The sequence below is a fragment of the Leucopleurus acutus genome, assembly GCF_964270905.1.
Source record: "Leucopleurus acutus genome assembly, chromosome: 6".
Lineage (NCBI taxonomy): Eukaryota > Metazoa > Chordata > Mammalia > Artiodactyla > Delphinidae > Leucopleurus > Leucopleurus acutus.
In genome coordinates, this window is record NC_139149.1 from 112483497 (window position 1) to 112498049 (window position 14553).

At 53.9% G+C, this 14553-nt stretch overlaps 1 protein-coding gene across 1 annotated transcript in view; it reads left to right on the forward strand.

Moving 5' to 3' along the window:
• Positions 1-14553, forward strand: part of MROH2A (maestro heat like repeat family member 2A) — a gene marked incomplete at both ends in the record, with an annotated part of 32966 nt that overhangs the window by 11965 nt on the left and 6448 nt on the right. The window contains 13 exon segments of the mRNA XM_082841610.1: positions 624-746; positions 1545-1697; positions 2850-2958; positions 2961-2971; positions 3989-4068; positions 5992-6100; positions 6892-6987; positions 9692-9796; positions 10922-11042; positions 11557-11675; positions 11911-12065; positions 14033-14192; positions 14264-14457. Coding sequence (XP_082697736.1) covers positions 624-746; positions 1545-1697; positions 2850-2958; positions 2961-2971; positions 3989-4068; positions 5992-6100; positions 6892-6987; positions 9692-9796; positions 10922-11042; positions 11557-11675; positions 11911-12065; positions 14033-14192; positions 14264-14457 — 1535 coding nt within the window.

Sequence of the window (14553 nt, forward strand, 5' to 3'; positions counted from 1 at the left end):
AATGAACAAATACTATTTTTTTTTTTTTTTTTTTGCGGTACGTGGGCCTCTCACTGCTGTGGCCTCTCCCGTTGTGGAGCACAGGCTCCGGACGCGCAGGCTTAGCGGCCATGGCTCACGGGCCCAGCCGCTCCGTGGCATGTGGGATCTTCCCGGACCAGGGCACGAACCCATGTCCCCTGCATCGGCAGGCGGACTCTCAACCAGTGTGCCACCAGGGAAGCCCAACAAATACTATTTTTATAATCAGAAAAAAAGTTTTCCATTTTGGAGATAAAAACTTTAAATTGTAGCATTCTCCCTTTTTTTCTTTTTTATAATTTTTATCGGGATGTAGTTGATTTGCAATGTTGTGTTAATTTCAGGTGTACAGCAAAACGAATCTGTTATACGTATACATATATCCACTCTTTTTTAGATTCTTTGGTGCCTGAATACCTGCCTCCTTCTACCCCAACCTCATTTCCGTCTGGACCCTTGGCGGACGTGGTGTGTGCACGTGTACACGGGTGTGTCTACATGTGTGCATGCATGTGTGTTTACCTGTGTGTGTGTGTGTATGGGGGGTCCTCCCTGGCCCCCTGGCCCACCACCCTACCCTGCCTGGCCGGGTCTCCCTGCAGGGTGTGGTTCTGTGCTTTGGTCTGTGTGTCCGGGGCCAGGTGAAGACGGTGCTGAACGTGCTCCACGACTTTGAGGAGAGGATCCAGGAGTCGGAGCAGTCCTGGCAGATCGGCGCTTGGCGGGTGAGGCACCCTTGCTCCATAATCAGGTCTCCGGAGGCCTCTTGGAACAGTGTTCTCAGCCCCCAACCAAGGCTCTTACTAGAGCTCAGTAAGAAATTGCCCTCTGTGTCTCCTTCACCAAAGTGAAGTGGGGAGTTGGACCCAGGCAGCCAGTGGTCAGCCTCTGGAGGCTGCCCCTCCCAGCCACAGGGCACAGTGCCCTGGGCTGGCTGAGCCCCCAGTGGGCAACCACCCGGAGTCACCGATGCCTCCAAGGTTTTGGCCTTGACCTCGGACCCTTGCCCTGGGGGTCTGGTAGTTTGGAAGGAGAGAATCGGGAGTGTCCAGGCTTTTCTTCGGCTTCTCCACAGAGTGGGACCTGAGGCCTGGATTTCTTCTACTCAAGGCCTGGAGAGCATGGGCAACCCTGCCCCTCCTTCCACGGTGGGTTGGGCGGCCTCTAGCACCTCCTCCCAGGAGAGCACGGCTGAGGCTTTCTGTTCCCACTGGATCCCCAGCGATACAGGAACCCCTGGCCCAGAGTAGACGCTTGTCAGGTGAAGGTGTGAAGGAGGACACAACAGCCTCTGTTTAGGGGTTGCACACAAACCCCCTGCTAACGGGAGGTCATGGCCCTGGTCTGACTTGCTCATTACTGTACAGCCAGGACGTAGCATATAGTAGGTGCTCAATAAAGATGTGTTGAATGAATGAATAAATGAGTGAGCATTTCAGGCACCCAGGAAACAGATGAAGGAACAGACCCTCCCCCCCCCCCCCCGCCAACACTTGTTCTTCCCCTTCTCATTAGCCTCACAGAAGGACCATCCCTGGAGGCGGGAGACAGTGAAGGGTGCCCTCATGGTGATGTACAGCTGCGTGGCCTCGTACTGCCACCCGCAGATGCTTCTAACCCACGTGGACAACCCCATCACTGCTAAGGTCATTCACCACGACTCCAGCAGCTGCCAGGTATAACCCCGGGGCGCCATGGACCCACAGTGCCCAGGGGATGCTCTCTCTGAGCCAGGCTGGCGGAGAGGCGCTCTGCATCGTTATCTGGGCACTGCCAGCCCCACCCAGGAGACAGCCAGGAGTCCTACCAGACACCCAGCATTTGGGAAGCCCATTGCGCCAATGTGTGCTGTTCTCTGCTGCAGTGGGAGGGGGGAGCAGCCCTCCCGCGAGCGCTGGGTGGGATGCTTGTGGGTCCCTGAAGACAAGCCCCCCACTCTTCCCAGCCCCTCGCACTCCCTCCCTCACCTCTGCCCTCCACCCTGACACCTGACCCAAGCCCTTTCATAAGGGACAAGAATGGGCTTGTCTTCAGAGATGCAAAGGGACTGGCTACTTTCTTGGAAAGGCAAGGAGGAGAAAACACAGAGAATAAAGGAGAAATGACTTTATTATTATTGTTTTGAAAACTGTGGTAAAGTACACATCACGTGAAATTTGCCATCATAACCATTTTTAAGCATGCAGTTCACTGGTGTTAGGCACGTTCAAACTGTTGTGCAACTATCACCACCGTTCATCTCCAGCACTCTTCGTCTTCCTAAACTGAAACTCTGTCCCCCTAACACCAGCTCCCCATTCCGCCTCCCCAGCCCCTGCCCCCGCCCTTCTGCTTCCTGTCTCTATAAATTTGACACCCCAGGTATCTGGTATAACTGGAATCACACAGTGTTCATCCTTTTGTGACTGGCTAATTTCACTTAACGTAATGTCCTCAGGGTTCATTCCTGCCTTAAAAGCAAAAACAATTTGATGTCCATAACTTATTCTGCCTCTGTGGTGACGCACAGGGCTCAGAGCCCCTGGTCAGTGAAGGTGTCCCCTGACCGGCCTTGCTGTCCTCGGGCACAGCGTGGAGGGGTTCGGGGAGGCAGCACCTGCTGGGGGGCACTGGAGGGCTGAGCCCTGTCCAGCACCTGGCCCACGTCTCCTCCAGGTGGCTGAAAGGCAGAATGGGGCTAGCCATCTCTCAGAGCGCTCCTGGCACTGCCTCTTCTTTGGCATGGGGAAGGAGCATCCTATGCGGCTGCAGGGTCTGGGGGCGCAGGCTGGGGCTTGGGGTCTTCGGGGCTCCCTCACAGCCTGTCCCTCGTCATGGTCTGGGCACAGGACATCCGCCTCAAAATGGCCTTCATGAAGAGTGTGGTGCAGGTCACCGACGCTGTCAAGACCATCAAGGACCTGGAGGACTTCCAATTTGCCCCAAAGGCGACCCTTACTGCATTATCATGGTAAGCTGGGTTGGGGGGCTTCCTCCATCCTGGGCGGTTTGGGGGTTCTCTGCTGACCGGCTTCCCCCTGGTCAGAGGTCCTGAGAGCATCTGAGGCACAAGGTGGCAGGCAGGGGTCTCTGAAGCTCCCCCCGTCTCAGTTCTGCTTTGATCCAACAGAAGGAGTTCTGGGTATGACATGCGTATGTCCGATAAAGGGTTTCACGGCCAGGAAACATTCCGGAAGCCAGAGCTGAAGACCCTTCCCCTCTTGGGCCCTGATTTGCCACCGAGGTGGCTGGTTCAGAGCTGGGAGACAGAGGCCCACGGGCTCAGCCCTGAGGTTTCTCCATAGGCGGGACCAGGGGACAGGGCTCTGCTGTAAGCAGGACAAAGCTATTTTTGCACAGAACTTTGTTAAGATCTAGAAAGTGTCAACTGTCCAAAGGCAAGAGGCGGTGGCAGGGGCCGATGAGACTGTGGGGCGACCACTGTCCCTCGTCCCCAGGCCTCCCCACTCCCTTGCAGTGTCTTGGTCCCTGGAAATCGCTCCAGCTGCATTGGAAGCAGCGGGAACGGAAGAGAGATGCGGGTAGAACAGGAGGCGCTGAGAAGGAAACAAACATTCCTGCTCGGGGCTGAGCGCTACACGCACGTGTAATTTCGCGCCAGCCTGGCCCAGCCCTGTGAACCAGGCCCCCAAGTCCTCATTTTACACGTCAGGGCTCAGGCGGGGGACGTGATCTGCCCAAGGGCACGCGGCCAGTAAATGCCAGACCTGAGTGAGAAGCAGCGGCCCATCTTCGCCCCACTCCTTCCACGAGACTTTGCTGCCTCCCCTAAAATGTCAAAGACCAACTGATGGTAAAAAGAATGGAGGCGATATGGGGTGTTAGCGCCCGTCATACAATGTCAGGTCCTCCTGGCTCTAACCCTGGGAGTGCGGCTGCCATCGTGGTCACTGTTGGCCCAAGCCCCTCTCTTGCCCATCCCGGGACTCTGGGTGGCTTGACGGCTCACTGCCCTGCTGTCTGGCAGGTGATCATCAAGGCAGAACCAACTGGCAGACTGGTTTCTCCAGTGCGGACCATGGCCATGGATGCCCTCTCGTACTTGAGGTGAGCTGGGCCCCTAACCAGGCCCCAAGTGCCTCTCTGGGGTGGAGGTAAAGTCTGAGACAACCCCTCAGTGCTTTTATGGGGAGGTTGCACCTCCTTTGCCTTCCCTTTTTGCCTTTGTAGCTGGAGTCTTGGGTGGCAGCTCCTGGGGCAGAGTGGGTCTTCCTAGGAGATGGGGGTCTGCTTCCACCTGCTCTTTTTTTTTTTTTTTATAATTCTCAGCAGTATTTCAAGTCGGGCCCTTCTCCTTGGATTGGGAGGTGAATGGCAGGTGGGTGGGTTGTCCTTTGGTCCATCAGGGGATGTTTTGAGCTAGAAATCACACAGTGACACAGACTAGCACAGCCAGGAGATGGCATCCTTCCGGCCGGGGTGGGCTCAGTCAAGAAGTCTGTTTATTGATACGGTTTATTGATACGGTCTGGTATTGATACAGTTAATACAAAGTAACAGAATGCCTGATGGTTGTCTTCCTGGAATTGTCCATCCACTGGTGGGGCAGGGGGAGTGGGAAGAAGTTAGGCGTTTGTAAAATGAGTACTTGAGGTGGCTGGGTCGTTGCTAGGAATTCTTCTATTGGGGCAGATTCATATTCATATTCATATTCGGCCCATAGCAGAACTATGTGTCGCTTTAAAAGGGTGTACATAGGCAGATTTTATTTTATTTATTTATTTTTGGCTGTGTTGGGTCTTCGTTGCTGTGCGCGGGCTTCCTCTAGTTGCGGTGAGCGGGGGCTTCTCTTGTTGCAGAGCATGAGCTCTAGGTGTGCAGGCTTCAGTAGTTGTGGCATGTGGGCTCAGTAGTTGTGGCTTGTGGGCTCTAGAGCACAGGCTCAGTAGTTGTGGTGCATGGGCTTAGTTGCTCCGCGGCATGTGGGATCTTCCCGGACCAGAGCTCGCACCCCTGTCCCCTGCATTGGCAGGCGGATTCTTAACCACTGCACCACCAGGGAAGCCCTAGGCAGATTTTAAATAAAATTCACATACATCCGCTTAGGGACTTGGAGATAAGAAATGCATACACAAGGAATTATAGGTCAGAGCTGAGTATTTGTAGGTGAACCACAAAGGAAAAAATCTAAGACCAAAAAGGGGGCTACTAACAAGATGCGATTCAGCTGATGGGCTGTCAAGGGGCTTAGCGTGGGAGTTGGCTTTTGACTTTTGACCTGGGCTTAAAAGAGATTACTGGATTTGGGAAGGAGCTGGAGGTCCCAGCAGGGTGAAATATAGGAGGCACAATAGAGCCAATGGGGAACCTGTGACAATTCCGATACCCTGCCCCACTGCAGACCTTTAAATGATTCCTGGAGCCAGGCACGGCCCCTGGGCCCCTTAAAAAGCCCTCCTAGGAGTCTAACGTGCACGTAGGCTTGAGACCTATCTATGAAGGGGACAGAAGGAGAGAATGAGCTCGTGTGCATCAAGCAGCTAGCTGCCACCCCCGAAGGTCTATGAAGACACACGCGGCTGGGCTCCACGCCTGAGTTTTTGATTCAGTAGCTCTGAGGTGCAGCCGTAGAATTTGCGTTTCTAATAAAAGCTCCAAGGGGCTGCTGCTGGTGGTCCAGGAATTACAGTTGAAAACTCCTGGGCTGGGACCAGCCTGGCAGGCAGAGCCTATGGTTGTGGTTCAGTGAGGACCAATGGAATGGTTCTGAATAGGAGAGGGGGAGGCTCACAGCAGGCAACAAGGAGAGAGGTGGCCTTGGACCCCTGAGTCTCCCGCTCAGTCACAGACAGTCCCTGGCCACCGGTGGGTGGAGCCGGGGCCCTTGGGGAGAGATGGTTGCCTGAACCCCCAACCAGAGGAGCTGGGCTCTCCCTCATTCTGTGACATGCCTCTACACCCCAGACTGGGCAGAGGGTGGCAGGGTCTCACCTCTCCACCGACCACTCCTCTTGTCACTTCTTTCCCTAGAAAACTGAAGCCTTTCTACTCCACAGAGGAAAACAGTGAGCTGGTGGAGATTAGTATACACGCTGTCATTTCTCTCCAGCCCCCAGGAGAGAACAATGAGTCCATTAAGGTGGGTCCCTCTGGGCCACCTCATCTGCTGGGTCAGGACTTAGAAGTTTACATTAACATGAGCAGTGCCGAGAGCCTACCATCCTGAACCTGTGAGTGGCCAGAGGCAGCAGAGTGCAGCAGGCTCTGTCAGTAAGTGTAAGGTGATGCTAGCTGCTGTAACAGATAAACTCCGAAATCTTCATGGTTTTACGAGATGAAAGTATATTTGTCACTCACGTGAAGTCCAGTTGGCAGCAGCAGTGGAGAGGGGGCTGCTTCGTGCAGTTCTTCAGGGACCTGGGCTGACAGAGGCCTCACCGTGTCTAGTGCATGGCTCCAAAGGTCCCTGTGGGTAGGGATAGCCAGCTTGAGAGAGAGGGCCTGGAGGATTTATGAGCTGTGTTGCCTGCCTTCCATTGGCCAGAACTCAGTCACATAGCTCCACCTAGATGCAAGGGGTCCTGGGAAATGTAGTCCCTGACTGCATGGCTGCTTCCCAATAAGGCTGTGGAAAAGCAGGACAATCTTTTGTGGACAGGGAGCCATCTGTGTCTCAAGGTCCTGGCCCTGGATGAGGGGTCAGGAGAACTGGGCTCTGGGAATTCGGTTTCCTCCTTTGCAAAATGGGCTCCTCTTGAGGTTGTCTTATACGTCACACGAGAAGCTACGTATAAAGAACTCGATCTGAGCAGAAATCAAAGGGCGGTTATCAGGCCATCTCACACTCCCTGGTGTGGACCGGCACAGAGTCCTGGTGTGTGGCTGTGTGAGCCCCCATTGCCGCCCAGTTCTCCCCTCTCTTGGCCACAGACCCTGTATGTGAACGCCCTGTGTGCCCTGGAGCAGCTGATGGAGGGCCTTGTGCAGAGGCAGCTGGACCCCAAGGGGCTGCAGGAGATGGTGCACGTGAGTTGCCTGGCAGAGGGCGAGGAGCCAGGGATGGCCACCCCTCCCAGAACACTGGTCTGAGGGCCAGACTCTTAGTGGGAAACAGGGGTATGCATTAAAAATTGATTTGGTAATTTTATTTAGATAAAACTTCAAATTGGCTGAAAAGTTTTGAGAATACTACAAAGAACTCCTGTATACCTTTCACCCAGATCCATGATTCTTAAATATTTTTAATATTTATTTGTTTATTTATCTATCTATTTGTCTGCGTTGGGTCTTAGTTGTGGCATGTGGGATCTTCACTGCCGCGTGTGGGATCTTCCTTGCGGCATGTGGGATCTTTAGTTGCGGCATGTGGGCTCTTTTTTTTGTTTTTTGTTTTAGTTGCGGCATGTGAACTCTTAGTTGTGACATGTGGGATCTAGTTCCCTGATCAGCAATCGGACTGGGCCCCCTGCACTGGGACCTTGGAATCTTAGCCACTGGACCACTGGGGAAGTCCCCAGATCCATGATTCTTAATATTTTGTGACATTTTCTTTTTCTCTCTCTCTTTTTTTTTTCTCATTACACACACACACACACACACACACACACACACACACACACACCATTTTGAATCATGGAGAGCTAGCTGTAGACATCAACAACAAGAATGTTCTCATATAACAACACAATGTTCAAAATCATGAAATTTAACGATACCATGCTATATTCTAATCTACGTTCTATATTCATATTTCACTAACTGTCCCAATTATGTCCTTTACAGTTATTTCCTCCCAGACCCAGGACCCACTCTGGATTATGAATCACATTTCATCGTCATGTGTCTTTAGTCTTTCTCCGTCAGTCTGGAACAATTTCTCAGTCTTTGTCTTCATAATCTCGGTATGTTTGAAGTGTGCTGGGTGGGTTTTTTTTTTAAAAATTAGACTGTTTGCTTTCTTATTATTGATTTTTCAGAGGTTGTACGTATTCTGGAAACAAGCCCTTTATCATCTATATGATTTGCGGATATTTTCTCCTGGTCTGTGACGTGCCTTTTCATTAATTTCACAGTGTCTTTTGAAGAGCAGAAGTTTCTAATTTTGATGAAGTCGAATTTATCATTTTTTTCTTTTATGGATCATGCTTTTGGTGTCATGTCTAAGAAATCTTTGCCTAACCCAAGATTTTCTCCTAGAACTTGGTATTTTCAGGTTTTACAATTACGTCTGTGATATATTTTGAGTTGTTTTTAAATATGGATCAAAGTTTATTTTACTTTAATTTTTTTTTTTGCATATGGATAACCAGTTGTTTCAGCACCATTTGTTGGAAAGACTGTCTTTTCTCCATTGCATTACCTTTGCATCTTTGTCAAAAATCAGTTGACCCTATATGTATGGGTCTATTTCTGGACACCTATTCTGCGCTACTGATGTTTTTGTCTGTCTTTATACCAATGTCATCCTGTCTTGATTACTACAATATTATATAATAAGTCTTGGAATCAAGAGCAGAGGGTATAAGCCCACCGACTTTGTTCTTTGCTGCTATACCCCACAAATATTGATATGTTGTGTTCTAATTTTATTTTAGTTCAAAATGCATGTCAATTTCTCTTTCACTTCTCCTTTGACTCATGGATTATCTAGAAATTTCTAAATATTGGAGAGTTTTCCAGAGATCTTTTTGGTTTTAATTCCTGATTTAACTCCATTGCAGTCTGAGGACGTACTTTGTATAATTCAAATTCTTTTAAATCGACTGAGACTTATTTTGTTGCCCGGGTACGGCCTATTGGTGAATGTTCTGTGTGTACTTGGAAAGTATTCTGCTGCACTGGGTGGTGTGTTCCTAAATATCGGTTAGGCCAAGTTGGCTGGCAGTGTTGTCCAAGTTTTCTATATCCTTTCTGATTTTGTCTTCTTTTTTTAAAAAAATAAATTTATTTAATTAATTAATTTATTATTTTTGGCTGCGTTGGGTGTTCATTGCTGCACGCGGGCTTTCTCTCGTTGCGGCGAGCAGGGGCTACTCTTCGTTGCGGTGCGCGGGCTTCTCATTGCGGTGGCTTCTCTTGTTGTGGAGCACAGGCTTTAGGCGTGCGGGCTTCAGTAGTTGTGGCACGCGGGCTCAGTAGTTGTGGCTCGCGGGCTCTGGAGCGCAGGCTCAGTAGTTGTGGCGCATGGGCTTAGTTGACCCGCGGCATGTGGGATCTTCCCGGACCAGGACTCGAACCGGTGTCCCCTGCACTGGCACCACAAGGGAAGCCCCTGATTTTGTCTTCTTGATCATCAGTTACCAAGAAAGACGTACTGAAGTCTCTTTCATGGTGGATTTGTTTACTTCTCCTTTCGGTTCTATCAGTTTTTGCTTTGTGTTTTGTTAAGCTGTGTTATTAGGTGCATGAACCTGTAGGCCCTGGGGTGCAGGGTGGGCTGTGCTCCTGGCCCTTTTACCTCCAGACAAACATTTGGAACAAAGCCAAACACATCAGCCCAGCAGCTTCTTGGTGAGGATGCTGGGGCTGCTCTCTCTTTGCTCACAGCCTCATCTCGCTAGTGGGGCGGGGAGGTGGGGGTGCGCTGCTAAGAAATCAGAAGTATCTGGAACCTCCCAGAGCTTTGAAAGTCACACTCTGAGTGGGAAAGACAAGGAGAGCAGTGATGGCCAGGAAAGGGCTGGCCTCAGGATTTTAACGTCCCCTTCTGTGTTCCGGGCTCTCCCCATAGCTCCTGGGAAAGTTTACCTTGTCGGAGAAAGAATGGGAGCGGGAGAAGGTGGTCAACCTCCACCTCCATCTCATGCACATCTACGTCCAAAGCGTCGGTGTCTGCGTGAGTCCAGGAGCCCCCGACCCCCCAGCCTGCCGCCCTGACACCCACAGGGAAATGCCTGTCTGTATCCCAGAAGAGGAAACACTTTGGAAATCAAGTTCTGCCCCCCGGAGAGTCCCTTGGGAAGAGGCTGCCTCACTTGGCAATGGCGAAAGAGACCCTGGGAGATGCTGGCCCTGGGGCTCGGGGGTGCTGAGGAAGAGGGTGGGCCGGGTTTGGTGTGGTTCCGGGTTCTGTGGGGCCTGAGGTTCACACGGGGTGAGGACTCTGTAAGGAAAAGGGGTACACAACTATGAATACCATACTGCTTAGGAAAGTGAGTATTTACTTAGAATGAGAAAATAAATCACTACAAAATCACAAATTTCACAAAGCTTGACAAATACCACTAACATCATGAAATCTAGAAAAGCAACGAGGTTTTTTGCTGATCGAGCACGTGACACCGCTCCATGAGACCTCTCTTCATACATTTGCTGGCCTCATACTCTTTGACTGTCTGGTCATCAGGGATGGCGTTGGCAGGAGGACGATGGTGTCCTGGAGCTGGGGTGTGGGGACAGGACTCGCATCTCGGGGCTGGTGAAGAGTGAGAGCAAGGTGGGCAGGACTCCAGTCCTGGAGCACCATTGAGTTGGGACCCAGGCCCAGTAAAGCAAAGCTGGGGCCAAGACTAGTGCTAAGTGACGTTTGAGGCCAGGTCCCGTGCTGAGTGCACCACCTGGATTCTCTGTCGCAATTCTCAGGGCATTCCCTGAAAGAAGGGGCACCGTCATCATCTCTGAAGATAAGGAACAAGAGGACCCGAGGCTGAGAACCTACCCACGTCACACAGCTAGTGAGCGGGGAAGTCCAGATTTGAAGCCAGGGCTCATTTATAGGAGCGAGGCGGGTGCCCAGACATAGCACCTGGCCCTGGCCTGACAGGGTGCGTCCTGGGCAGACGCCTCAGATCTTGGCTGCTCGGCCTCCCGGGGCCCAGCCGTGGGACCTAGGGATGGAAGCTCGGGCTTCCCAGACGGGTGCTTTCAGAGCAGGGTTCACCCTCTCTGGCCACTGGTCGCACTGCCCTTGGTGTGCTCGGCCGGACAGAGCGTGTGAGCCTTGAGGTCTCCCGTGCCTCAGATCCCTCTGCAGCTGGGGCAGTTTGGCACTCTGGTCGGACTCATCGCCCCATGCACCTGTGACTCGCACAGAACCCGCCCGGCCTCCATGGAAGCCCTTTCCAGCCTCCTGGATCTTCATGGTACGGAGAGGGCACCGACACCAGGGGTGTCGGCTATGGGGCTGTCCTGGAGGGGAGTGTGGTCTCTCTGCGTAGACAAACAAGTGTGACCAGCAGGGATGGCGGAGGGGGTTCACAGCTCACTGGGAAGCCATGGAAGCTTCTGGAAGGAGAGCCTCCTTGGGTCACCTCGACTCACTGAGGGCATGTGCTGGGCACTGAGGGGCCCCAGTGGGACAGGGTCAGCTCACAGATACCAAGGATGCGGCAGAACTGGCCAGCGATGAGCTCAGAGGGGGATGCAGTGGGGAGACCTTCAGACGGGGAGAGTTGACCTCTGCGGTGGCAGCTGGAAGTTGGCAGAGCACCCACCTGAGCTGTGCACAGAGGGGCGAGGCAATGGGTTAGGTTGCCCACATGCTGGAGGGTAGTCCAGGCCTGTGGAACCAGGGCGCCCTGAGGGCTGGGGCAGGAGGCCCCCACGATGGGGACCCTTTGTCCTGACCGATCGTGTCTGAAATTGTATTCCCACCAGCAAGCCAGACCTGCCCCTCCTGGCGTGCTTCCAAGGAGTTGGAGCTTGTGAAATGTAAGGCGGAGCTGCAGGGCTCGGACGTGGAGAAGATTTTCAGCGCGTCTTCCAGAATCGCCAAGGTGACGAGGGGAAGGTTGTGTGGGCCATAGTCTCTGGGGGCCTGGGCCACCTCTGGGGGCTGGGACCTTGCTCAGCCTGGCTGCTCAGCCCCCATCCTCTTCTGGGGGTCATGGCTTCCACGGCCCTTGGTCCACCTCACGCCATATGTATTTAAATGGCCTGTGATGTGTTAAGATCCCTACTGTGGTGCGTGGCATATGGTAGGCTGCCCAGTGATGCCCCACCCCTTCCCAGGTGGCGGAGATCCTGGGCGCCATCCTGGTCTACCTGCTGGTAGTGGATCACCCGGACGTGCGACACCCCCTCATCGAGGGCATCCTTCTGCTGGCGCACTACCACCAGGAGACCGTCCTCACGTCCCTCCTGCTGCAGCCCCTGCCCATGGAGAGGTGGGTGCCCTGGGCGTGGGGTCACCCAGGCTGTGCCCGACTCGCCACCACCGGCGTGTCCCAGAAGACCGGGGCCCATCCGACCCTGGGGTGGGTCAATCCCTCTCCTTGCTTCTCCGTGGGAGGTGCAGCCTCTGGGACCCGGAGCCTCAGCATTACAGCTCCATCCTATCAAGCTGGAGTTCGGATCCCATAGTGTCTTACGTGTCCTGGTCACCGGCTCTGGGCTCTCCCTTCTGCAGCCCTTTCCTCCCTGAGGAGGACAGAGCTCCGGGCCGGATAGACCACAGGACATGGGCCCCAAGGCCCGAGCAGACCACTGGAGAAGCTCCACTCTGTCTTTCCTCTTTTCCAGATGGGGCCCTGAGAGGGAAGTGACTAGTCCAGGTGCCCAAGGGATGAAATGACAGAGCCTCAGGCCCCTCAGTTGGCCTCACAGTAAAGCAGTGCAAACCCTCCTTCTTGCGTCATTTTGATGAAAAGTGCCCAGTCCCTGTGTCTCTGTCACAGCACCGCACAGGCAGCTGGTAGGATCTCACCAGTCTAGGGAGTGAGTGTGCTGGGATGGAACTGGAATTCCCTGAGGAGGGCCCAGAAAGGGGTGGGCAGGCGTCCCCAGAGCAGCAGAGACCAGGGAGCAAAGGGCAGCCTTGAGACTTGGTGGAGAGAGACGTGGCAGATGGCACAGAAGATGCTGTGAGCAGAGAAAAAAGTTTCGAGCACAGGTGTCAGATCCAGAACCTCCCGGGCTGCCCTGTGTGAACTGCAGTCCTGGCTCTGCCGTGGAGCTGCTTCTCATAAGGTCAGCCCTGCCCCGGGTCCGGGTAGGATGGCAGTGCAGCAGGTGGCTTGATTTAAGGAGAGTTAGCCCCTCTCAGCAGTGCTGAGTGGGGCCTCTGGCTGGCTGGCTTTCAATGTATTGGTTAGCTATCGCTGTGTAACAAATTGCCGCCAGCTTGGGAGCTTGAAACTGTTAACGGCCATTTATCATCTCCTGGTTTGTGTGGTCGGGAGCCTGGGCTCAGCTGAGCTGGGGCTTTGCTCAGGGTCTCAAGCCCGAGTCAAGGTGCTGGCCGGGCTGCGTTCCTTTCTGGAGCCCAGGTCCTCCTTCAAGCTCGCATGGCTGTTTCTTGAGTTACAGGACTGAGTTCCCACTCTCTTGTTTCCTTACACTCCTATGTTTTCTTTCTGAGAAGTTGTTGTGAATGAGCGTGTTGTGCCCACCCTTCCATGCAATTCCTGCCACTGGGCCCCAGCTGCATCTCGCCTTCCCCCCTCAACAAAACTCACCTCCGCACTCGTGTATTTGGTTTTGTGGATTCAAACAGGCAGGTTGATCCTGCTGGACTCACGGTTTTAGCCCTTCAGAGCCCACCAGACCCCACCTGCCTGTACCTGTGCACAGAGGCTCGTTGCATCACTGTGCCGGGAGCCCTTCCCTTCTCAGCAGGGCCGTGGGCTTGGACTTGGGGATCGGGAAGCCGGCTTCAAGCTGTAGCCTGGCATGTTACCTGACCTCTGCGGGCCTCATTTCCTCTTCTATGGAAATGGAGATGAAGGCGCCTTCCACACACATGTGTTGGGAGGAGTAAGTGAGGCACACCAGCAAGCTGCCTGGTGCCCGCCTGACACACCTGGGCACTGGGAGGCTATGACCGGACATGTCCACAAAGTCATCACACAGCAGGCCCGGTGGGGACTCCCGGGGTCACCTAGCAGCAGAGCTGGGGCTCCAGAGAGGGGCTGCGGCTTTCCCGGGAGTACCGGGGGTGGAGGCGTGTCTCTGAGCGTGGAGTCGGGACCCGGCTTCTGGTTATGCACTCTTTGGCGGCTCATTCCACCTCCTTGAGATCCAGTCTTCAGAGTCCAGCCCCTACTCAGGGGGCCGCCTGGGAGTCCACAGGGGCTCTGACCTGCCAGGGCACATGGCCCCAAACCCACAGCCCTTGTCCCCTGTCTTTGGCTAGCCACCTGACGGAGGTGTGGCTGACCGTGGCTGAGAACTTGCCCTTTGCCCGGATGATGCTACACGCGCTGATGGGTCGGCTGCAGTCGAGGTTCACGCCCAGGGCCGACGCCACCTCCAAGGCTGATATCTGGCACCTGGCCGCAGTGGACCCTCTGATCGTGAGTCACGGGGCGCTCCCTCCTTGGCGCCTCAGTAGGAGTCTTCATGCCTCCCACCCTTCTATCTGCAGACCCTGTGCACCATCCACCTTCTTACTGAGAAGATGGACCAGGATGACAAGCTCCTGGACCTCTTCCCGGACCTCATCTACACCCTCCTGCTGCAGCTCGGCAGCAGCCAGGGGCCGGAGGCCATGTCGCCCATCCTGAAGATGTGGAGACTCGTCCACACAGGGACCCTCCCTGAGGAGATCAACCTGCAGAGGTGCTCTCGAGGGTGGGGGCATGCGTGGGGTGTAAGGCAGAGGGCCTGGGCTGGATGCAGCCTCTTAGAAGTCACTGAACTCCAAGCGTCACCTCC